The 26,108-nt window shown below is 35.0% G+C and overlaps 1 protein-coding gene across 24 annotated transcripts in view; it reads right to left on the bottom strand.

Moving 5' to 3' along the window:
* LOC118266813 (RNA binding protein fox-1 homolog 3) overlaps window positions 1–26,108 on the bottom strand; it is a 70,508-nt gene that overhangs the window by 14,197 nt on the left and 30,203 nt on the right. For 22 of the 24 annotated variants that reach the window (XR_007706822.1, XR_007706823.1, XR_007706824.1 and 19 more), the window contains exons 2-5: window positions 16,800–16,844; window positions 2,910–3,179; window positions 2,174–2,452; window positions 2,016–2,069 (exon numbers count right to left, since the gene is read on the bottom strand). Coding sequence is in view for 15 of the 24 variants with exons in the window: in XM_050703249.1 (XP_050559206.1) it covers window positions 2,016–2,069; window positions 2,174–2,452; window positions 2,910–3,179; window positions 16,800–16,844 (648 nt within the window). In the remaining 9 variants the exon portion in view is untranslated. The remainder of the gene's footprint in view (window positions 1–2,015; window positions 2,070–2,173; window positions 2,453–2,909; window positions 3,180–16,799; window positions 16,845–26,108) is intronic. The other 2 variants (XM_050703253.1, XM_050703250.1) reach the window with 1 other exon arrangement.

Here is a 26,108-nt window from a genome sequence, read left to right as displayed (position 1 = left end):
AATGGAGGGTTATATAAGCCAAAACCGGTTAGAATGTTCCCAAATGAAAACGAAATGTTACCGAAGTCATACGAGATAAAGCCAAACTAAGTGATGCACCCTAAAAGTTACTTCTAGGAAAATAACTTACATCATATAGTCATTGCGTTACATTATATAACATTGTGTTTCCAGGGTTCAGCAAAATATACATGCCCAAAACTAATAAAAATTATATTCCCTTGTTAGGAAGCATGACTGAACGAATTTTTGTATTATTTATTAATAACATAGTGGACAGAAAATAGTAAGTACACTGTCAATCTAATAGACTAAATACATCAGAATGACTGATCATCCAAACTACAACATAGATGCATTAAAGGGTTTGTACATACCAGTATATACAACATATCATAAACATAAATAAAGAAATAAGAAAATCTAAAAGATCGAAGCAGTTTGGACGATTGTACAACCTCATTAGTGATGAATAATAGAGCTGTCCTGAAAATATGACTTAGGAAATCAGCTGTTATAATAGTGACGATGCATCATTCTCTAATACTGCATATCCCAATGTGAGGCATTGAAGAAAAAATAACTTGGAGCTATTATTTAAAAGAGTAAATTACTTCTTGACATGAGCGAGCATGGACTACTTAGGGGCGGTCACCAAACTGACACAAGGAAAGCAGTAAACACGAAAAAGCGTTCAATCCAATCAATTATTATAAAAATATTTCGATAATAACTCTTTAAATTTCATGGGAATTATCATTTACAGTGAGTTGTTTTTTGAGTATATTTGAAATGTAAAATTAATGTTGCTAAATAACAATATATCGCACTAGTGACTTACTTACCCGCCATAATTATACACATATTACTACTGAGTTATGAAATACTTTCACATTCGAACCGATAACAAATGCTACTAAAGTGAGACAATAAGTATGTCATTAGTGCACTCAAGTAAATATAGTTCAGATTTTGTCAAAATCAGAATAATAGACATTATTATTCAATGATAATATACAATGCAATTAGAGATACTGCACCAAACATTAAAACCAATTAAATATGCTATGAGAAAGAAGTTTGCTTAAAACACAATTATGATTATTTTACTAAGCCCATTTGCCTTCAAATTTTTGTTAAGCAAGGAATAAATTAATTAATCAAATCGCATGACTTGAAAATAAGTTAAACTTTAGAACATATTATTAGGAAATATTTGTATAAAATCGGTAGTTACTTTGGTTTGGGCAGCGATAACTAATAAATTGTTAGTAAGACCTCTTAGCTACTGCACTTCTGCTTTGGAAACTATAATAACAGAATTGGCAATAATTTACTTGAAAATGTCAATTAAATCAAAATGTGAATTCTAAATACAACAAGTTTTTCATACAGGTCAATAGCTATGAAGTGCAAGTTTGGTACATACATCAAAGGAACAATTTTTATTACACAAGTTCTAAAAAAATAACTGATTTGTTCAACGAGGTTGTCACTAAAACATTTTTGATATAAAATAACATATTAGATTTCAACTTGTTGAACAAAAAATGTGACATCGTCGAGCCTCACCTTGGCTGGCGCTTTGCCTAGCATGTTGATGAGCAGGAGCACCGCGGTATAGTGCGTGAGATTTATAAGTAAATAACAAGAGCAAGCTTTATTACTCTACTTTAACCTTGACAAACATACTCGACGAGTCTCCTTACTTGCCATGCCTTGTTTAGCGTCGGAAACATTATATTGACCTCGTTTGTTACGTTACGTGTAACTAAAAGTTATTCCTTCTAAATACTCAAATATTTGCAAAGAAACAAAAACAACATCTTACTTAATCAATTATATTTTTTTTGTGATACATCACAACTTTGTTTTGTACAAATATAAAATACAATTACGATGTTTTTGTTTCCATGCTGAAATAAATTTTAAAAAGTGACCACATTAAAATCTGTCTTGGAACTGATTTTAATGAGCCACTCAATTTTCAGCTGATGGCTGAAAGTGTTGCTTACCTTGGAACCACGTTCGTTGAAGATAATTTCTACATCGAGAATCGTGCCATATTGCTGAAAGGTAAAAGGTTAGAAATTAAATAGTTGACAGTTTGACACCGCTAATTGGCTTTTTTGTTGCCATGTTTGCAGGAAAGGAACTACAGTGAAATACGTACCCCAAACATATTTCTAAGATCTGGGTCCCTAAATCTGAAGGGTATATTGGAGACGTGTAATCGTTTAGGTTGTGACGCTTGTGAGACGGGTACGAGTGTCGGTTTTTCAGGAGTGCCGGTAGCGTTAACATTGCCGGCAGCGACGGCAGCGCTGACGGCCGCGGCCGCCGCGTGCGCCGCCGCCGCTTGCTGCGCCACTACGGCCGCGGCTTGCTGCGCCACCACCGCCGCCGCCACACTTACTGGTGTGCTCTCTTCATTTGCTTCGCCTTCGCTTTGCTGAAAATGTTAAAAGGTCATTTTAAATTTAAAAACACAAGCAAGTGTTCCGTGTAAATCAAATACATATTTACTTAGATATTACTGAATATCATATGTAGCGAAAAAGAGGTCGCCATAAATGGCTTGTTACTTTTAAGAAAGAAAATCCTTCTAATCGATAGACCAGTAAAGAGCAGTATACGCGGAAACGGTTCTATGACTTTTATAAATTGTAATACGTACTTATAAATTGTATTACAATACAATTTATATACAATTTTCGGAAAGAAAAAACCATCAAAATGTAGTTAAATTGCTACAATCCTGATCAGTTAGTTATATCAAAACCTATTCATGTAGTCCGTTTCAATCAATTTCATTAATGTAATTTGCCAATCCCAGGTTGACTATTATCTATTTAACTCTTTTGAGAATTAATCGAATCAACAAAAAAATATAATCGAAATAAACTTACCGTATTGTTATTGTTGTTTTGATTTTCTACTGAATTTTGTGTGTGTGTTTGTTGAGGAGGCGGTTGAGGGGAGAAATTGGCGGGCGGTAGAGGCGCGGGCGGTGGCGGGCCTTCGCTCTTAACGAGCGGGGGTTGAGGTGGAGCTGTCGGACCGGCAGCCTCAGCCTTCACGCCGGCGAGTGCGTCGCCGTTAGCTGCGAACTGTGCCGCGGCTGCCGCAGCCGCCGCCGCCGCCGGGAACGGGGTCGCCATACCCGTCCCCACCATATGCTGAAATTAATAATTAAACAACATTATAGCTTGTGACAAATCATTCACCATGTCTTTATATGTGTCATCAGAACGACATTGATCATCAAAGAATTCCGAGCTATTTATCTCAGGGACGCGGTCTAGGTGGCTTATGTACTAATTCTGTCGTAATAAATAAACCCGCTTATAGTTGACGTTTCTGGGCTGCGAATCGAAATATTGACGCGAAGAACTCGTGCCAAAACACGAGCCACCCAAGCATGCCTTAGCTTCTTCACCGAAAAGCAAATTCACAATGTGGTGCCACAGTAGCATCCTACCCGCACAGTACATTATGTTATTTAGTTCATATTATTCGTATTTATGTTGTAGTCAACATTTACCTCTTGTACTATACGTATATTTAAAAAACAACAGTGCGTTTAATACAAGTTAACAGACCCAGAGCCGAAACAACAATTTGTGAATCACATAATAGGGGAGTGCGGGAATCGAATCCGCTACACATTGCACGGCAGCCAGTTGCCCAGCCACCGCGCCAGCCGTGCAGTCAGACAAATATAAAGTAAAAGTCTACGCATGTACATATACATACGTATGCGTATACATTTGTCTACAGGTGTGTACGTAACTAACATGTTACGAGGTGTATTGTGTGGGAGTTTCCTCGAATCCTCTGAACGTAGAAAGGCACTTGAAGCAATATTACCTATGTTTATAATTGTTTTAATAAGTAGAAATAGCAATCGAATTTCCAACAAGATTGCACAGCCTGTTGTTATGTTTAATATACGCGCTCTCTCCCTTTAATTTTATTTCACGACCCAAAAGCCTGTCGGTAACAAAATTAAATTTGAAATGAAATCTAACAGAGCACCCTTTGTTAGCGGGAGGCTGGTCGGCGCTGAAAAATTGACCCTGAGTTTTAAACAGCAGTCTACATTGCTATACTAAAAACTATATTTTTATGCTGGATTTGTGTTCATAAGTTTATGTAATTTTTACGTAACTTAAATATGACCGAATGTAAATTTATACTATGTGCATGAAACAATAAAACGATTATTGCATCTTAATCCTGGTAATGTGACTTTTGTAATTATACATTATGTCAATGATACATAGCGCAATGAACAAGAACTACGTACACACGTAGCGCAGCACCGGATACGAGAAAATTAGGATGTGGCTATTGGACACAATTGTACAGACTGCCGGCTGAGGCCGCGCTCACACGGTGAGAGAACTCAACTAAAATAATCACACATCATAATCGTAATTGAGATAGCAATTATTATCCTACTCTGAAACTTATAATTTTAATTTTCGACTTCACTCTTTTTCATAATTTCGTCCATTTATAATTTATCACAAAGGTACATACAGTTCCATATTATCAGTAACAGTATAATTTTACACAAACATTTTTATATGGACACTATCGGTACATAATTAGTTTAGAAGCATTTCTGTACCTACTTGTGAAAATGGTGCAGCATATATAAAATGTATATACCTATATAAAGCTAAGTTTCAGAGTACCTAACAGTTGTTTATATTTACAACAAGAAAACAGCCATTAAAGAGAGTGAGCGGGCTTAAGGTGGGTAGGCAGGGGGTAAATCCCGAGATCGTCCCATAGATTACTTTTACGCCCGGTTCTGTAAAATAAATATAGGTCTATGTATTTGTAGTTTTTACCTAACGACATAAAATGAAATTGAAAGAGGGAGTGTCAAAAACACCAAGTTTGTACCAAACAATTTGATGGTGCTGGTGTTCTTGACAGTTAATATGAAATATTTTTATTGGATAAGCCCATGAACTTAACCAACCACTGCATCTTTGCAACTCATTGCAAAAAGCAATTAAGTTAAGAGTGTTTCAAGGACCCAAACAATTGTTTTGGATCCCACGATATGTAGGGCATAGGCCTACAATCAATACTGATTTGGGATTTGGAATCGCATCACAAGTTCTTCCAACAAATTTGTTTCCCCGGCTTTAGTACACAAATACAAAATTCTAAGTATGTATGTATATGATATTACCAATCTGACCTCCCAAAACGAATACTGGCAAATAGTTACCCAATTTATACGTTCGTCACGTGTAGGACGTCGCACGCCGGAACCACATCAATAATGATGCTGACACCTCGTATGTAGATTTATGAACAAAATAAACTCAATCTATACTCGTATTAAGTATAAACATGAAGAATTTTCTGTTATTCCTTTAAACTAACGATTTCTCAAATAATCAGTCAATTTTTTATTTTTATTTTGTCTCAAGTACGTATCTTTTTTTCTATCGATACTTTTTCAGTGAAAAACACAAAAAACCGGCCTTTCAATTAGTCAAGCATTTACTAGCCTATTGAAATTGTATTCTTTTTTTATAAATTTTGAATAAAAGGTCCTACACAAAACACGATTTCGCCGTAAAGGAACAAAATAAGGAATGGTGCACAATACACTTCTGCTATTGTATGTACCTCTCCTAAACAGACAAAGACAAGGAGCGCAATTTTAGAATGAGGTGTGTCTTCACCTCTCGCTCGTCTTACGTTCAGGTAAGTGGCGTAGGCAAATAATGTAACTTTTGAACTGGAAGCCGTTATCTTCAACACAACGACTTCAGTAAACACCACCGAGGAAGCTTGACAAATTGTAGACAACAAAATCTGCTAGGAAATAGAACAACAATTATGGTATTATAACAGAAGTATAATTTAAGATTCACAAAGAATAAAATAAAATTGAGGTTTTATATTATCTGCCTGAAACAGTATCGAGCAATATCTACCAATAAAAGATCTGAAGACGATACAGATAATGTCGATAAGTCCTAGAAACCAGTCAACGGGGTGAGAAAAATATTAATAACGACCCCTTGATGTCGTTGAACGACTGCTTCTATCGACGTTTGCCTGCTCATTTCATAAATTGAATAAAGCTCTAATGCTTTCTAGATCCTCACTGGTACTGACGTTTTCAATAACCAGACGAGTACCTATGTAAAGAAAATTATTATCTTAATCGACGATAAACTAAGTTTTATCACCAATTAAGTCTCACTATAATAAACTACAGCGAGAGAAGGTAATAATGCGTGCCATATTGGAACAGCAGTATATAATAAAATGGTGCTTATTAAATGGCAGTTTCGAAAAGCTTATATACGAGTTACCAGTTAATAGTTGGGTATTTTAAGACACAAAACAATATGAAACAATAATATAGAGAAGAAAGTCTAGACAAAAGCCAAGACACTCGAGACGACATACGCAAGACAGAGAGTGGAGTGTCTCGGCTCTTGTACAAGAGAACGAAGGGCACTTCGTTTTTGAGTTCTAATTTTCCAACCGTGGCAGTGGCACAGCTACTGACACCGGTCCGAGGCGCATGATTTAGTACATGTGTCAAGTTGCCTTAGCACCCTCCAGATCTTGTTGCTATTTATGGTAACACGACGACACAATAGTCGTGACTCATTCCGTACCAGCGAAAGAGGCTACGTATCTATACGACATGATAGCAATACTCAACTAACTTCATGCATATTCTAGTCACATGATCCAACGGCTACAACTACATTTAAATTACAATACGATTTTACAGTAAAAATGTATGTAAAATAACGAATGGAAATCATTTCAAGTCACTGAAACAATAAAATTAAAATACTTGTGTAATATGTATAAAAACTATATATTAAAAACACTATTTGACATGATATCTTTTCATTCCAATTTTGTTTATTTGGCGATTGTTGTTAGAAATGTATGATTATGTTTGATGGACACAAATTAAGTGAAACAAGACGGAGGACGCGACGGGCGCGGCTACTGTATTGGCGTGTACCCTGTGGTGAATACTCGGAACAAGGTTAGAATAAGCATCACTACACATGTGGTACGCCACCTTCCAGTTGTATCCGGCAGTCCTGTAAACAAACCGACTTTTTATAGAGCGCGCCTGCTATTCGTCTCGCACAACCGCCTCTCTGCTTAGTCTCCTTTGCCTCGGAAATTGTAAACGACTAGGCTTCGTTTATAATTCATTTGGTAAGTAATTACGTTACAGAACCTAAATAACATTATGATCAGTGTTTATCTGTAAAGCTATGCTTTTAAACAATTTAACGTCGCCTAAAATTCTGGTTACGTCAACCGAATAAAACGTATAATTTTTAACAACTGTTAAACATAGTGACTCGTAGCTATTACAAATAACAACGACACATATTGCATGTAAATGAAGAAAATGTTCAGTGACCAATTTGAGAAAATATTTATATTACGTAGCAAAGAGTAACGACACCCTTTCCAAAACTGTCGTAAAAGAACTAAGACTGAAAGGGATGTTATGTTTCACTTGGTACTTAGAAATAATGCATCAATTTTGTAACTCCCTCGTGTATTAATGTTTCAGATATGTTCATACGTAAGAAGGTACCGAAACGACGGAAGAACCAGTTTTCGTTATAATGTTATTATGTGCCATTTGTTATTTATGTTCTTGTTATTGTGTTAGCAACTAGAATTGCATTGGAGAATAAATAGCTTTGAGTAATGTATCAACTAGAAAAAAACTAAAAATTTTGACTTTAGACCTTTAGTCAGTGTATGATAAAGTAAAGTTTTTTGTATGATATAGGTATATATGATATAAGTTTTTTATATGATAGGATATTTACATATCCTTAGTTTACGTTTGTTGTACAAAAACCTATTACATTAAATATATGTATCAATAGAAACATGAGGTATGTTTATAAATGAATTAATGAAAAGATACGAAGATGTCCAAGCGACCCGCACATTACGGTTCATGTAAGCATCAGAAGGACAGAAAAGTAAATATACCTAAGTAAACAGAAACAATATTTTATTCGAACTGAATGTGCAATGAGATGGCTTGTAATAGATACATGTATTACGTATACGAACCCAGGATCGGATAAGGAAGCCGTCGGAATAAATTTGAAATTGAATTATGATAGTAATAAAAAGCATTTCATGTCACTGTATGTCTTACTTTTTCAGAATCGAACAAGTTACACATTAAAAAAAACTAAATCCCGTTGAATTAGCATAGAAATAACAATTTTCATGTAGTTCAAACTCGGTGATAAAGCGCTAGCATTAAAACTTGAATGTTCGTTGAATAGGACGAAGCGCGGGTTGATTCACAATTAGGCAATTATACGAAGAGCGATTAAATGTAATTGAACACGACACAAGTTACGGGCATCGCTCGGAGGGACACATGCGTCATCTTGGACAATATACATCTGCTTCGTTAATTATAACATCTTTATAACTATTTTCTTTTTACACATGTCATCTCTTTAAACGTGCCATGCCATTGCTCCAGACCTAGAATATAAATGTACCATGGCTATGTGGAATAATGATCAATGGAGTAAATTCGTGCACCTATTTATAGAAATCGTTAAATTATGATTTACGATACTTTGCGTAGGTTCAAATGTTTCATTGCCCCTCATTCCTCACTCTACGTTAGTGTAAATGCAGTTTTCAGATCGTAAATAAAATATTTCGTCAATTAGCCTGTTTGGTTTGTGTTTTCACGTGTTTTCATATTAAGTTACCCTAGTTTGTTTCTACAAATATATACTTATATTTTTGGTGAGTACCTACTGTAATGTACTGTACTAAAGTAATAATGTCTTGGAATAATATGATACCGTTATACAGCTTTGAATATTTCTAGATATATTTTCCCGCCTATTTGCTCTGTGAAGAGTTCAAAGAGTTCAATAAACCTCTATATTTAGCAGATGTAAACTGAACAGCATTAGCGCTTTCTACTAACGCAGCGCTAAGTAACTAGCAATAAAATTATGCACTGCTTAACTAAGAATTAGAACAAGTCTGCAGCTGTGCAACGGATTCTAAAGGAAAATACATCAAAGTTTGTGCAACTTTCTATACTTAGTTGATGGATCACCAAACTTGTAGATTGTTTGTCCGTTCACAATGGTAGTTTTCCTACCACGTTACATCGTGTGTGGAGATAACTACTACCTATTATTATTTTAAGTTTATTGTAAATTAAGACATTAAGCAATTGGCGTTCCTTGCCTCTCCTTACCCCCAAGGGAGACAGGCGTGAGGTTATATATGTAAGACAGTAACAGGAAGACAGTGAGTCTTTATAAATCTAATCAATATTAATTTCTCTTTAATTAAACCAAGAAAACACATTATATTAAAAAATACTATTTCTCTGAAAATGGGAATAATTCAGGCATAATTAGGTAGTCAGTTATTGTAGTAATAATTGATCACAAAAGCGAGGATTAATGACAAGCCGTTTCATTGAAGTGTGTGGGACTGTGGATGTTGGTCCGCGCACCCTCCCCCCTCTCTTCCTCCCCGTGTCCTGCCCGCACGCCACTACCCTGACACCCTCACACTGAACAGATGCTGAGTCTGATCTGAGTAAACACAAACACGGACCCCTTTTAAGCCGACGGCATGATAAAACTACACAATGAAAATGATGATATCCCCTGACGTTTTAACTGAAATATTTTACAAACTACAATGAAATATTTCTTCGTCTTTCTCAATTATACATAGAAAAATGAAACAGAATTATGTTAATACCATGCATTATTTAATACGTAGTGAGTGAGCAATATTTTATTAAGACGAGCGAGTAGTTACTTGGTTTTCCTTCTCATCTATTTTTGGTCATTCCAGATTTACGTTTTATCGAACTATATTTTACATTAAAAAATAATACATCATTATGATTACATGTATTAAGAGAGCCGAATCGACACAAGTTTTTAATAATCAATTGAAAATCACCTAAATCATTTACTAAATACGCATATCGATCAGGTTTCAAATTAACTATTACTGTTAAACTTTTATCTTACCTATCATAGAATAAACCAACTATCGTGTAATTTCGTTGTTCACGGCTTCGTTCCCAGGCTCATAGCTCAAGGACCCATATCAATTTTAAATAACTGGGCACAGATTTCCGCCCGGGATTCGCCTTCTTCACTCTTCAGGCATGGGTAGAGCTTTGGTCTGAGCGGGATTTCTTCTGGTGAATATTATTTTGTATTAATATTCAACAGTTTGCAGCGGCGCTACGTGACCGGGAGAGTATTTACAATGCTTAGCGAAGCGCGCAACCCAGCCTCCGCCCGGCCACCCTAATGCCCGCTACCTACACCGACATTATGCATATGAATGATCTTGACGGTTCGCGATAAAGATTAAATTATTTAAGTAGCAAATTAAATTATCTATTACGCTCATTCGTGGAGAGTTTACTGCTGCCATTGTCATAAATATTTAAAACAAGTATGCATGACGTGATTTTATATACATATGGTATCTTTCTGTTTCCCGCCAAATCTTAGCATAACTAAAGCATATTCGTGAAGTCCTAGTTTTAATTACAAGTACCTCACAAAGCTGCACATTTAGCCATTTGAATTTCGAGGGGTTATTGATTCCATGCTCATATGCTCTACAAATTGTACAAAGCATCCCGTGCCCGCATAATTTATATGGACGTTTGTATACGTTCCACTAATAAAGTTACTTAGTAGCTTTATTATTATTATTCACTTGACGTATTCTGCTTCAAATTTCACTTAGGGAATAAAGTTATATTAAATAGCATAAGGCATTTTACAACAATAGGCAGATCATTACCTACGGCTGATTGTGAGGCAAACCTCTGCCGATTTTAGAATGCTAAGTACCTACATACATGTATTCGAGGCTGATCTGAGGACGTCACTCGGTAATGTCCTCGTAACAATGGTGATGGGCATTCAGAGTTCACTTGTAAATGGCGGGAATAGCTCTCTTCCGGACGCTACAGTAGCGTCAGCGACCGCTCCATATTCAGAGATAATATTCCGACCGTATGAGTATTTTGAACGTTTTGTTCATTAATTAAAGATTCAAAACAACTATGATATAACGTAAAAAAGCTCACACTGACAAAAAGTCATTCTAACCGTATGTTAGAAACCTATCCAACCAGTCCCAAATCTATTGACCCTAATTTTATTTCAAAGTTGCGGCGAAATGCTACAGCCGTAACGCGTAGTTCATAGCGCATGGTTCGTAGCGCGTAGTTCATAGCGCATGGTTCGTAGCGCGTATTACGTAGCTCACAGATCGTAGCGGTTAGTACGTAGCTCATAGTTCGTAGCTTATTGTTCGTAGCGCGTAGTTCGTAGCTGATACATCGTAGTGCATGATTCGTAGCGCGTAGTTCGTAGCAGATACATCGTAGTACATGGTTCGTAGCGCGTATCAGTATTTTTCCGTTATTAATCTTGTAGGCATACAAACCGTGCCTCAACTGGCGAGTCGACCACACGAAAAATGTTGATAAACTACAAAAAAAATTGTATAAATAGCTGAAAATTCAAAAATATTAATAGATTTTTAAGTTCATGCTCATATACCATGGATTTTGTACTTTATAAACACTTTCCGTGCTGCCGTCTAGTTAGTTGAGTCCACGGTTAGCAGTTCTACGAGATTAACAGTGGCTGTACTAAACACGAAACGACATAATCATAATATATTAACTAACACAGAACATATAAATTAACAGCAAAAAAACGTGATTCTATATTATCTGGAGGGGCAATTTATTTCACTTTGCTCAGCTCAGCCTACAGCAGTGTAAACCGCAACCGCTTTCAAGTTCGAGGATCTATCTTTAGCAAGTTTCAGATGACGTTTATTTCACATAGTATATACTTATTCAGGAATACCATTCGCTTTAATCGTCTTAAAACAGGATTGTGGTCATTTTAGTTCAACACTGGTACCCAAAAAGTAAGTCCACCGACTTGTGGTCTTATACATAACTTCAAACAAACAGTTTAACGGGTTTACTCTCTATTTTGCTAGTATAAAACATGACGGTATGTTCATACAGATCGATGAAACATAACACTTGAGTCGAAATCGAAAGACAATTCCAAATTAATATCAGGTCGGTGATCCTTTTTGTTTTCGGTTTTTAACATGATTTGGGCTACTTTGGTTTAATATTGTTGGTACCTAACTAACTTCTTTTGTAAAACATTACATTCGAAATAAAAAATAACAATATTAAATGAACAAAATAAGTCCTTTTTGTTTTAACTTAATAAGCGCCGTCGTAGCGTTATTTAGAATTAGTAAAGCGCTTTGTAAAGAACGTCAGGGGAAGTAGGTACTGTACACAAGTCCCGTATCTGTCTCTGCCGTCAAGCTGCGTTATTGTGTTCCGGTTTGAAAGGGTATGGGGTGCCGGTGTAATTACAGACATATTACGAGACATTTCACCCCTATGTCCACAATGGAAAACCATCTGCAATGTCTCTGGAATCGCAAATCCCCAAAAAATAATATTATCTAGTTATCTACATAAGCATTAAGGTTGATACTGTCAGAAAGACTTAATTTCCAAAAAATAATACTTTTCCTTGAAAAATCGTAATCGATTTTACGGCGGATGGCAATTGCGTCACTATAGGTACCGCTAAGTATATCATCAATAATTCCCATCTCCATTCGTCCCCACACGTCGGCCAGACGCCGCTCAACGAATTACCGGAATCAATAAATATTTGATTCCATTTGAAAGACATTTAAGGGAGGATAAAACATGTCAACAAAAATATTATAAATTCACAAAATTTACTTGTTTGATCACTGCGTTTTAGACAAAATTAAAAATTCTTTCTACTGTAAATAAATACATTTTGTTCGGTGCGGCTACCCCAGACACACTTCTTCCGCTGCATATTAAATGTGACAGAAATGAAATTAATAATAGATTCAGTCACAGGCCACAGGATGTATATAACATGCAGTTAGTAAGCAGTGTACGTGCGTCTGTTTGTAATGTATGCAAATTAGGCACAGGTATGGTAGCTTCACGCCAATACCAGTTCCTTTTCACATGTCAAATTATTATGATATCTTTACTGCAATAAAAAATCACAGACTTGATTTTTACAAAGCGTCACATAACATCTACATATAGCCCAAACTTATGGTAGCTTGAATTTCAAAAGAAGCTAATATCAATTGGTTAACATTGTTTAACAAGCGACAAAATGTTTAATCCAAAACAGTTCAGTTCTATGGCTGGCAGAAACAGATAATATGGCAACCGAGTCCCGCTTTATATTTAGATCAATGTAAAATACATTTATTGCAATACAAGCTTGGCTTTGAGTGTTCCTGACCGTGAATCACATTGAAGAAATTAAATTTCATTGGAATGCTGTCCATTTTAACAAGTAGGAACGAAACAATTGTCGAATCGAATCGATACAGCAAGAATAGATACAAGTTTATTATAAATTAAAATAGTGGCAATAACAGAAATATTTTCCTGGAAATGTAACAATTGTCATATAAATGGAAAATGTAGTTTGCAATCATTCAAGTGGCAAAAGTGATGATGTACCAGTGTACGTATATTATTTACCTATAGTCGTAGTATCGCAGAGGAAAAAGAACGTTGATGTTGGTTGCATCACGGGGCGTTCGTTCGGTTCGCCGGGCCAATCTCTTTGAAACTGCACCCGAGGTCTACCCTATTTAACGGACCGCCGATCGCGTTAATTAAGCGTTTTCAATTTATGCCACATTTTACGTACAGTTTACATATACAAAACTCAGTAAAATACTTTGACGTTCGATAAAAAATATTGTAATATTCAAGGAGTATATCAATAAAACTGTATTAATAATGAATATCACAAACAAAATGTTACGAGATTTATATTATGTTAAAATCATATATATAACATACATAACAATAAGATAGACACCTCATTGAATGGTATAGTTAAGGAATTTCTCCTGGCGCACGCAGGCATCTCACGCGAATGGTCACGCCACGCAACATAACATGAAGCTAAGTATAGATTTTATCAAATAAGGTTGTTGTCGATTGACTATTTGAGCTTATATTTCTATTGTAAGAAATTCAGAAAGTAGCTCAAATTTTCAATATAGAACTATTTTATACATTCATTAATATTTAGCTTAATTAATTAGGTAAACATATAGCTATACGAGGCAAAAGTGAAAAGTATGCAGATAGACACACAATGCGTAAGAAAATAGAACTATTACATTAAATAGCACGAGTACCATAACACATAATATTGCATCTACGCAGAAAGGTGTCTTAACACCTATGTAATAAAAAGCTTTTGAATAAAACAAGCAAATAAGAAAAGTATTTCTATAATGATATATCTAGCTTAATTAAACAACATCAACAACATTAAATGTTTTGAAAGTGCAAAAATATCGTGTCAAGATTTCCCGTAGAGTGTCCGTTTCCGTCTTCGTCAGATGTGGCTGGTAATTCTTTCTGACAGACTACAAGTGGGCCGAGCTCCTGGCCATGAGACTGAGACGCAACACTATCACTTCACCTACGGGAAATATTGATCTTATTTGAGCTTGATTAACTTTGTCGTTGTCGACGTTGCTAATAATACCCAAACTCTGGCACCGGTCCAGGCGAGGCCTTAATGGTACTTCGATACACGATAATTTTCAAAGGTGACACTATATATATTTGATTCAGTTCGATCGACATATATCACAGTTTTCTTTAATATTGGAAATGTTCAACTTTTGTGACGATTTATAACTACAGTTGTAAAATCTATGCTTAAGTTCACGCAGGCGTGACGACGCAATACGTGCGCTAAACTCCCCCATGGGTGTTAAAAGCTACGTTTATAAACGAAATCAAGTTATGTTTCCGTGTAGCATTGAACACGGGAATTACTTAATGGCAGGTAAATAAAAGTGTTTTTCGATTTTTTAATAAAAATCTAACTAAATATTTATAATAGAAAAATACCGATAAAAATATATTCCAAAGTTATTCCTTTATTCGTGAGCAATATTCGAATTTAACTCTTGTTTAACGAGCTAAAATGTATGCATTCTGTGCACATGAATGTAATTATAGTTTAAAGTAGGAAACTCAAAGCATTGCTAAGAGTATGGATGACTTCAAACCAGATTTTCAGGTAACGCACAAAGGTTCGTGATTATTGAGCAGGTTGTTAAGTACGTATACAACACAAATTGATTCAATATAAAACTTGTTTGTATGCGGAGTGGACAGGGACACTTAATAATGTCTTGATTTTTTTACGAAAACTATTATTTATTATTAGAAAGACTATTACAAAGACACGATTTATGACAGTTCAACATAACCAGACTGTTGACAATGAATGAATGAATGAATGTAAAATGGTGTAGATATACTTCTATTGAACGGGAATATTATAGATAAATGTAATAATAATATATTTTTAGTGCACGGTTGGTGCGGTGGATAGGTAAACGATTGCCATCTGCCGCGTAACGTGCAGCGAGTTCTATTCCCTCATGGTGCAACTCTTGTGTGATCCACAAATTGTTGTTTAGGGTCTGGGTGCCATGTGTCTGTGAACTTATACGTTTGTAAACGCACCCACGACACAAGAGAAAATCCTAGTCGTAGTAAGAAAAATAGTAGCAAATACAGCACAATTTTACCGTGTAGAAACATCAATAGAAAAGGTAAATAATATTAAACGTGAAACGTGTAGCTTTCAGATAAGTTATAAATACTTAGCATTATATATCTACAGATCAAAGCGCGTCTGGTGCCTATATCGTGCAGACTCCTGGCGTAAATCAATGTCACTTTGCGACTGAGGCAATTTAATTTATTTAGTACATGAGGATTTTGATGAGATTAATCTAATATGCACGGTTTACGCAGAATGAAATGAAAGCGCTGATTGGATAACGGCACACAGGGATTTACGCATAGCAGCTTTACATACGAATGTAATGTATTGTATAATTACAGCGACATTACCTATACAGCAAAATATGTATGTAATGTAGCATTTCAAGTGCTACGGAAAAATGGAATTACTCCACAATCCAAAGGTAGATGAAAAGGTTGAAAGTACTCTTTTGTATCGCTGTGCGGTAAACACGTTAAACCTTTAACATAGGAGTCGATAAATTCTAAATTATTGTGACTTCTTTGTGAGAAGTATTTTATTTTCATATTTATGTCGTTAATAGAACAATCGGCATTATTATTGTTTATACGAATTTAAAATAATACATAAATAAATCCACTAAAACACAGATTACATTTGTCTAATTAAAGCAAAACATTTGACAGCATCTAAAATGCTTTGATCTACTACTAAGATAATAATTGAAATAAAGATAAAAATACGTTAAAAACAAACTATAAGTACCAAGTTAAGATGTTATCATAGCAGGTCTTAGCACATCTACATAGACATTTATAATATTGTATAAATTCTAGAGCAAAAAATATATTTCCTTGCATAAGCTCAAGTAAAGAAAATAAATGTAGGTAAACGATATTTTGAAGATGAGGGTTAGTCGTGCGGCGAGTGAGTAGGCGTCCTTTGTTTAATTAAATTAAATTGGCAGATATGAAATGAGATCAGCTAACTTACGGTTAGTACATTATAAACTAGTAATTATTCAGGCATGTTAAATGTGAATGCATTCACATGCGTAATTAGTGCTAAGTAAAAAACGGTAAATACCAGCAAGGTTGGTGTTCCTGTATCGATGACATTGCCGTTACTCACCTGAAATTAATAAAACCGACTAAGTCATTCTGACTTTATGCATTAAGTAAACTATTGATTACAATAATTTCTTAACGAAATCAACACGATGGATGGATGACATCTTTGTTGGTTTATAATAAAAAATACTTCAAATAGGTTATCTTATCAGGGTTGACATTGTCTGATGATCGTAGATCGTACAAGGTTCGAGTTCAGACTCGAGTGGACGTTGTTGTAAAAATATAATAGGTATCTATCTAACCTAAACTATTACCTATTCAAATTACAAACATGGATGGCTTGCACTAGGTACGTATGCATTATGTTTTCGCAACCCCAATAAAGTTGTTGGTTAGTTTTATAGAAGGTATATCGCTAGTAGGTGTCAGGTTGAGTGAGTGATTAATGTTTTTAAGTAACCCTGCCCAACGGCGAACGGCTGATGGCGCCTTGACTTTCCAAACTATTATATTGACCTCTGCACAGTGCACACAAATAAAAGAAAAGGTTAAGACTACACTTACTTCTACTGTTTTTATACGAATGCAGAATAAAACAGTATTTGAGGATAGTTGATTTTGTTGTCAGGTCAGAAAAGGTTTAATAAATAAAATTAAGATAGTACGGTAATTTAAATTGCCAGAGATAAATGTACATGAGAAGTAGAGAAATAATGTATTCTTCCTTTTTGTGTAGGAAAATAGAGCTTTAATGTAAATAAGTACATAAAGAATTTTTTACTTGTGCTACCATAATTAACGCAGTGATTTAAGTGAAGTTAAGAATGTAAATATTTTTAAATAGTTACACTGTACCATTGAATTAATAATTTGGAATTAACCTCTTGACACAAGAAAATACATTAAGTCCCGCGTAGATCTACATTCCCGGGATACCAGGGGTTAAAATATATTTCCAGTTAAGACCAAAAGTAAGCGATGCACTTTCGACGTCAGGTATTGCATTGCGTTATCGAGTCCGATGGTCGAGTCAAGGGGCGTCGCGACGCAGCCGCCGGCCGCGGACCGAGCAACGTTGGCACGATCCCAAATATTTTTCATGCGCCTCACTCTACACTGGGATAAGTTGCCCTATTCACCTGAATCGGAATACGAATAGATTTAAATCAAGAATAATTTAAAAACCGCCTATATCGTTGCTCAATTGGTACAGCTTGTGCGCATCGATCTTCTTGAGACGAGTTTTATGGCTGTTTTATTGGTTACCAACAAGGTACATACGTTCACATTTCAGCCTTTGATCAAACAATCTAATTTTTTTTTGCGTAGACTAATGGAGTTACAAGAACATTAAAGATTGATTGTGAATTAAAGCTCAACATTATTTTCACTGTGATTCTAAAGATTTCGACAGCTTTAATTTTTGCGTAGCCTATGAGGTATGGAACTTTGCTAGCATTTATCATTAATTAAGTGGTGGTTACTAGGCCTAATTGATAATACGTAACGTACTTATAAATCATTCGGAGTATATAGATTAATGTTTAAACCAGTACATCTGTTTAGCAGTGAGCGCGTCACGTCTGGCGGCCCTGCCACTACACGTTTGCAAACAATATTGCACAAATCGTGCCAGATCCATTTACTAAATATTTTTCATACATACATTACGGTGTAAACTCATTCTGAGTTAAGTTTATACTTTTATAGCTAAAACGAAAAACAAGGAATATGCTTTTTTATAGTTGTTTCGCTTATTTATGCGTAATGTATATGTTAATTATACATATCTATGTAGTATCTTATAATATAAAAAAAATATTCTGTTTTGTTTTACGAGAAAACATAAGTAGTTAATACTAAATAAATGGCTTCATATGTTATTAAATCTGTTTCTCGTACGCAAGTAGTTATTTTGACTGTTTATTCTCTTGAGTTACTAAGTTTGGACTTGGAATAATACCTATTTTATTTACCTTCTTAGTCACAATGCTCAAAATATAAAATACAATTATATATGTCCTTACAAATACGTTTAAACGACAAATATACAAAAATGATTGCATTTAGATAGTTAGAAAAGGCAGATAGTATACAATAGGAATGTTACACTACTTACTTGTAATGTACATGTTTGACACAAAGTTAAAAAAGTATTTGTGTACAAAGGCAGTCTTATCACCGACTACGATATCTGCCAAACACCCTTTGCTTTGGATGGGCTCAATGTTGTCAAATATTCGAATTCCTCGGTACACTAATTACAATAATGACTAGCGACTCGCCCCTGTTTAACCGGGTACTAACTATTTCCCAATATTTCAAGTGATATTTTTAAATATTTTCCCTAAGAATAGGTTGAATATACGTTTGAAAAATTCATTCCTCCTTCTGATAATTACAAACACAAAAATACAGAAATCGGTCAATCATCTGCGCAAATGCTGAGACCACAACCAAGAAAAAAAGTAAATATCTAAGTATATCTACACAGGATTATTATGATACATCTATAGCAAATTCAAAAGAAACAAGTAGTGAGATCGCTTACCGAACCGGTACCCGGTACAAAGTTATAGACACAAACTGGAATCATTGCGAAATGACTAAAATTGTGTGAGTCACTCGCTTAGAGCTTTAACCACAAAATGCAAAATGCAATTCAAGTATCCTTTAACAAATAATGTTTTAGAAATCCATGTTAAATCCAGTTAGTTTTGATTTGACAAAAATACCTGACTAAATATTTTTACCATTCAATCTTTTCGCTTAGGTACTTAACTCGCAGCAATAAATTAAGTAGACCATCCCGTTTTCAGTTTATTTATTATTTATTCTACGCGATTATAATGAGTAACCACCATAGGTAGGTAGCGCTCCGAGTGGGCGTACCCGGGGTTTGGATGCATGATGGAGTGTGTTATACATTTTTTACGATGTTTAATTTTTCATAATCGGGCTGAAGGTATTAATATCGTCGGGAAAGCAGGTACCATTAACTAGCGACTAACGTAATAATTAATAGGATGTTTTATTAACCACATAGTTAATAAGTTAATACCTTAACGCATTGACTTACAATAAACAAATTAAATATACCAAATGTCAATATTACGTCAATATGTAGTTAAAAACAATGAAGTATTATTAGTTAAGATAAGCAAATAAGCAATATTGGAAGGTTTGCACATAAAGTGAAAGTATTCCGTCTTGTTGAGTGAAACAAACGTGTCTATAAGTGTACAATTAACGTTGACCGTGTATGTAATCTTGAGCCCGCTTTCCATTAGACGGTCTGTTACACGCACATCGCGTCGCCAGTGCATCGCCACCGCTCCGGTTGAATGATGTTAAACAGTGGCCGCCATGATTATTAACGGAATGATAGTTAATCGTGGTACTTGCAACTATCCACTATTGGTACCGGTTTACCTTCAACAGCAGAAGCACACCTAACACTGCAAGCAACCAACTTGTGTTGTAAAACCGTAGACAAGACAGATACGAAGAATATTGGGCCAACATCTATCTATTAATATTATATCGCCTGTAATTACGACTTAGTAAAGAACATTACTTAAGTGGATGCTGGCAACTTCCAATATCAATAACCAATATTGATAATGTGTATATAGTAAATAGGTACGAAGACGTTAACTGCGCAAACAACACTGATAATAAAGTTATTTTCAAGGACTTTCACCCTTTGGCTTGATTATTTATTATACTTGCGTTCGTGTCAAAGGCAAACAAGTTAATAGCACTGGTTCTCCAAGTGACAATGATAATAAAGAACAATAAATCGTCTTGTGAGTAGTCATGACTCCATGAGCGATCAAGCGTTTAAATCTTCACGTGGAAACGAGAACCATAGTATGTTGTTTCGCTGATTCAAGTTGGTAGGTATGAAGCGGTTTACGTACATAAATATGGGTGGATCAAGGTCCCGTGAGTGCGGAAACATGGTAACGCTTCCTTTCACTCGTACAATTTTGACGCTGTGCAGACCCGGCCGAGTGCGGGTGCAATCAAAGCTCGCCATGCAGCCAAGTAAACACTCGTGAACTGGTTGGTAGTCCAGGTGTACTGCCACGAACACAGTACACACGGGCCGCACCTCAATAGGCACGCTTAATTAACCGCAATGAATTCAATCTTGTAATACTGTCATCATTCTTTGTCTCGGTCTTGGATACGGATCTATTTTAGTACGGCGACTAGAGCAACAAAAATAAGGTTGCTTACATCACAACCAAATCATGGATTTAAATTTATAATTCTGTTTATAGAATATCTACATACTCCACTCAAGTAAACACACACATTTAGATACTAATACATGTACATATTATTTATATACAAATGAAATGTCATTAAAAACCTTATCAGCTTACAGATATATGTTTGACCCCATTATCTCTACACAAACAACACGTTACGACTTAAAATCAGTGAAACCCAAGCAGAAGATATGTCCGGAAGAAATAAATAATTATTTCTTAACGTACATACCTACATAATGTGTAGATATTTAAATAGAAAGGAGGAGAATGACAATTGACAATTTGAAATGGTAATTGATTTCACGCTATGTTTTCTTAAATAATAACGAGCAAAGTTCGTAGCATGAGTAAGTACAATTCAAGATTAACGAAATCCTCCTGGATTAAAATCGTGTACTTATGTAGAACAAGCCGATGTATATGTATGACATGTTTTATAATATACACTTACGACTCTGACAGATTAATGTTAAGTAAATGCCTTACTTACATACATATATACAAAGTTATGATGTATGTATAAGACCAGCACGATGCTCACGATTCAACGTCATTAACTCATATCTTGGAGGAACAATCCTTAATCTATCTAGACTACTAGCGCCTTGTAAGTACACGGTTAATTGAATTTGATTGTTCCGTGAATTACATCAATAAATATTTAACTATAAATATTTGACTGCGATTATATTACTGATACTATATTTAGGGGCTTTAATAAATAAGTGTTTTGTTTTTATAAATTTCTATACTTGGGTAAACTAACCTAATTAACTTTTGATTAGGGATACAAAAAATGGCTGTCGAAAAACAAAAATTATTTAGAGAAAAACATTGTTGATGTTAATAATCATTTCGAAATGATGTGCACAATAAAGTGTGTAGGTAATAAAAATAGGACGTGAAATGTTTTGCGTTGCGATACTTATGTGTATCTATTCTAAATTGACACTGGGAGCGGTAAATCATGTGTAATAGCACTCAAGTCGTAGACGGTCGTCTGATACGACGATATTTAAACTAGATATCTATGCTCTTGGACCATAGCCAATGTATCCAAAAAGAATTTTGACAACAATTTTTGAGATATGTGAACTACAAACTAATAAAGAAGAATCATTAAGTTCGGGTGTTAACAGAAATAAAAGTATTTATGTCGCCTCTTAGTGTTTACGAAAATAACTAGTTGGGAGCAGACCGCAGAACGTGCTTAGTGACATACTGAAGAATAGAACGAGCGGTTAACGAACCACAAAAACACATTACACAGATCATACCGCAAAAATATTTTATAAGATTGAGCAAACACGACGCTCCAACAATAACATAGCAACTACACAAGTTTCCGTTAACCGCTCCTTTTATTATCTTCCTTGTCGTTAGCAAAATACTTCCATATTTCTGTTTTTTTTTTATTCTTTTAAATATATTTTTCTAATTGAAACTTTAAACAAAAATATTGCGTAGTTGTATTAATTTAGATGACTTATGAACTTTTAGTTTATGAATACAGTTTTTTAAGTGCCTATACAAGTTTTAAAATAAATTCATATTTAAAGTATGAATGTCTTTCAAGTTTTGGACACTGCACTAGTGCATACTTGTTTAGTGTACAGTCAAAATTTTGCCAGGACAATGAAAAATGAATGAAATACATTTGAGAAACTGTTGGAGACTAATAATTACACATTAAACGACACCGATACATTATAAAAATATGTTTCAGTAATGTTGGCCTGTTGATTAGTGACCGTCAGCGAGCGCTATGTAGACAAATGAACGCCCGCTGGAGACGGCTGCCATCAAAACTACAAAGAAAGTAGGTGGCCTGGCATTTTGCTTGCCGACGACGCAGCATATAGCTGACATGTATTTACGACAAATATTTACATCGAACAAGGAACCGAAATATATTTACAAGACTTAATTGTAAATATTTTACAGTAATATTTTCATTCAACGTTTAAATAATATTCCACTTAGACATATATGGTTAGGTAATAGACCGATTAGCGTGCACTCGTGCAGTAATCGAACTTAATCTAACAGTGTTAGATTTCTTACAAAAAATTCACAAGTGTTGTTGTACCTACTTCATAATGATCGAGTACGAGAAACTCTAAAGAAAGAAAAAAAAACACATTTATTTCACACGCTAAAGAAAAGTGACATGTCTTTCTATATCAAATCAACCAAATGGGTTTGAAACAGGACTTCATGTTTTGTATTACCGTCGTATATTTGTATTGGATAGTCTACTATCGAGGAAGACTTACAAAACATCAAGCTACCCTTAACAGAAGCTGCGCAGCAGATGAAACCGAGCAAAAAGTGTAAAAGTATCCAGAGATGTAAAATAAATCCTTTAATTATGTCGCATAATCATGGTTTTCATTTGTTAAATTTAGTGCCAAATATCAAATTCTTGAATCTCGACATCTTTAGACAGAGATTGAGCACCTGGTCGTGGAATTTATCCCGTTATAAAGTGAAGGATTACGTATACACGCAGGTGCCCTGCTTTTTCAGCGATAGATTATCGTAAATAAATTTTGTTGGCGGCCAAAATTTAGTGATTTAATTATTGAAATGCCTTTTTGTCTGTCTGTATCGAAAACTGAAAATGTGTACTCTAATTCTGTTTTAATCAAACTGCGAACATGCGATCTTTCTGACTTTCGCAACGCCACAATTCACAAGGGAAATGATACTGCAGCTTTTGATATTAATGCGTAATTTAAATTCGTCTTCCATTTACTGCTGAAGGGTGCCACATCAATATAAATACTCTATTGTAAGTAAATATGGTATCGACGTAGCTCTTTAATTTTTTATTGATCCTATTGCCCTTTACTTAAATGGATAGGAATTAAAAGCTATTTACAGCACCGCACAACACCATATTGATAATGTATGTTTGTTTTTGAAACTTGGACAAAGTAAGAAAGATTATGTGAGAAAACGTTAATGTCTTACAAATGAAGCATTCAAATCCAATCGAATCACAGAAATATTACCTACATTTCTGTTCGGTGGGGCTAGGGCGGCGTGTGGTGGTTGCTCTGAATGTAATAAAATGCGTGTAAGTGAAACGGATACAACACAATCAACTCACCGAAATTACATCAAGGGAAGACGTACGAGGTAATTGGTCCAAAACACGATAGATACAGAACAGAACCTTATGGTTTGAAAAGCTTCACAATTTATGACGACCATTAAACATTAAAGTAGCAATATAAAGTCGTGTAATTAAATATTTGTCTTAGAATGGTTAGAAGGAATTCACATTTAGACTTACGATTGAGATCGCTTCTTTGCTTCTCTAAATATAAATGAACTCTGTATACACACGAATCACACGATATTGATCCTTTCGTGATCGTATGCCTGTCATTGTCTCACTCAACGGCAAGAAGCTGTGAGCTTTTGTTTTGGAAAAAGCACACAATATTCAAAGGTTCTTTTTGTAAAGTATCTTGCATTACAGGAAAAAAATGTATTTGAAATCGGCAATGTGGAGAATGTTACGTTACGACATTTCTTGGTAATGTTTATAGATGTTTCGTTGGAATGATGTATGTATTTGTTGAGCATACAGAGTATATGTAAGCGAAAGCGATTTTTAAAAGAAAGTTTCATCAATAAACAAAATGTCGTGTACTAAAACCAACATAACTACCTACTAGGGACGTTTCTGAACTGCACAACATTTACAACACAACCAATACCTACAATATAATTATTACTACGATTGGTATGTATTAAAAAAATTATGTATTAAAAAAATACTGTAATATTTTGTAACAAATGCCTAATGGCGGTGCCTGACAGTTTCAGCTTGCCCGTACTTCTGTATTGTGGGACAGGGGACCCAATCGAGATTTATAGGGTTTGAGATTATGCGGCGATGGTGTGGTATAAGGAGGCCTTCCCTATAAAATATTCGATGTATTTTAATAAATCGTTACGTTACAGCTTAACTGAACAAAACATAGTTCGTTATAAAAAAACAATATCACCTGCCTCCGGAAACTTGTCCTGGCTGGATAACTTTTATTTATACACAACGACTAATGCGTGAGCAATTTAAGAATTCGGTAATACGTAATGTGCTCGTTCCATCCATATACAATATACATCCTACATGTACTTTTGTACAGAAAGGAAAGGCGTACACATTTTCTTGACGCGGAAAGATTTAAATAGCAGAAACCAAGCCGTCATCTGAAGCAAGATGTGGAACGGAAACCTATTTGCCATATCGCGGTGAACCCAGTGCTTATTCCCAGTGTAGGAAAGTATAGTATTTATTTCTTCGGTGAGTTATAGTCGATTATTTTCAGCAGAGAAAAGAAAATAACAATTTGTATTTTGAACTACGCAAACTTTATATTTGTTTTATGTTATTTAATATAGGTACTTGGTTATATTATTGTATTTTAGTTGTTGTTATTACTATGATGTGCAAATAGTAAAGAAATAAAAAGTTTAGACTTCGGAAACTTTGGATAACTTAATTTCCGCCATCTCTATGGAGTTCCAAACGAGTGAAATAAGTAAGTCATTAACGGATCCAACAAGGGCTGTGTTTTGAACATTTAAATTAATTTGTAACTTTCAGGAAATGTCGGTATTGGACCGACAGATCTGCTATTAGAACAGGCTGCCCAATTACAAAATTAGTAATAGTTATCTGACGATATTTTGTTCAGGAGCCGCGAATATCCCTAATGTAATAATTTTCCAAATTCTTTAATTTAGGTAATTGTTTTTTTTTTTTGTCGTTCAATCCAAATCGAGTGGAGTGGTGGTTTGTTTGGTTCTATTTGAAAATCAAATGGTATTACGGAGCGTCGTGAACCAAGCAATAGAAGCGTATACACAAGTCCGTTTTTTTATTTTTAACGGGGATTCCTTTAATTTGCCATGTGTAGAAAACAATTTGATAGTCCTGTAATATCCAGGGCTCGAACTGTTAACTTTTGGGAGGAATTTTTACTGATAGCGTTCTTTCGGCCAATGGTTTGAGAATCAAA

This window comes from Spodoptera frugiperda, chromosome 23 (assembly GCF_023101765.2).
Source record: "Spodoptera frugiperda isolate SF20-4 chromosome 23, AGI-APGP_CSIRO_Sfru_2.0, whole genome shotgun sequence".
Classification (NCBI taxonomy): Eukaryota; Metazoa; Arthropoda; class Insecta; order Lepidoptera; family Noctuidae; genus Spodoptera; species Spodoptera frugiperda.
Note: the sequence above shows the minus strand (reverse complement) of the source record. Positions and strands in the feature narration are given on the sequence as shown.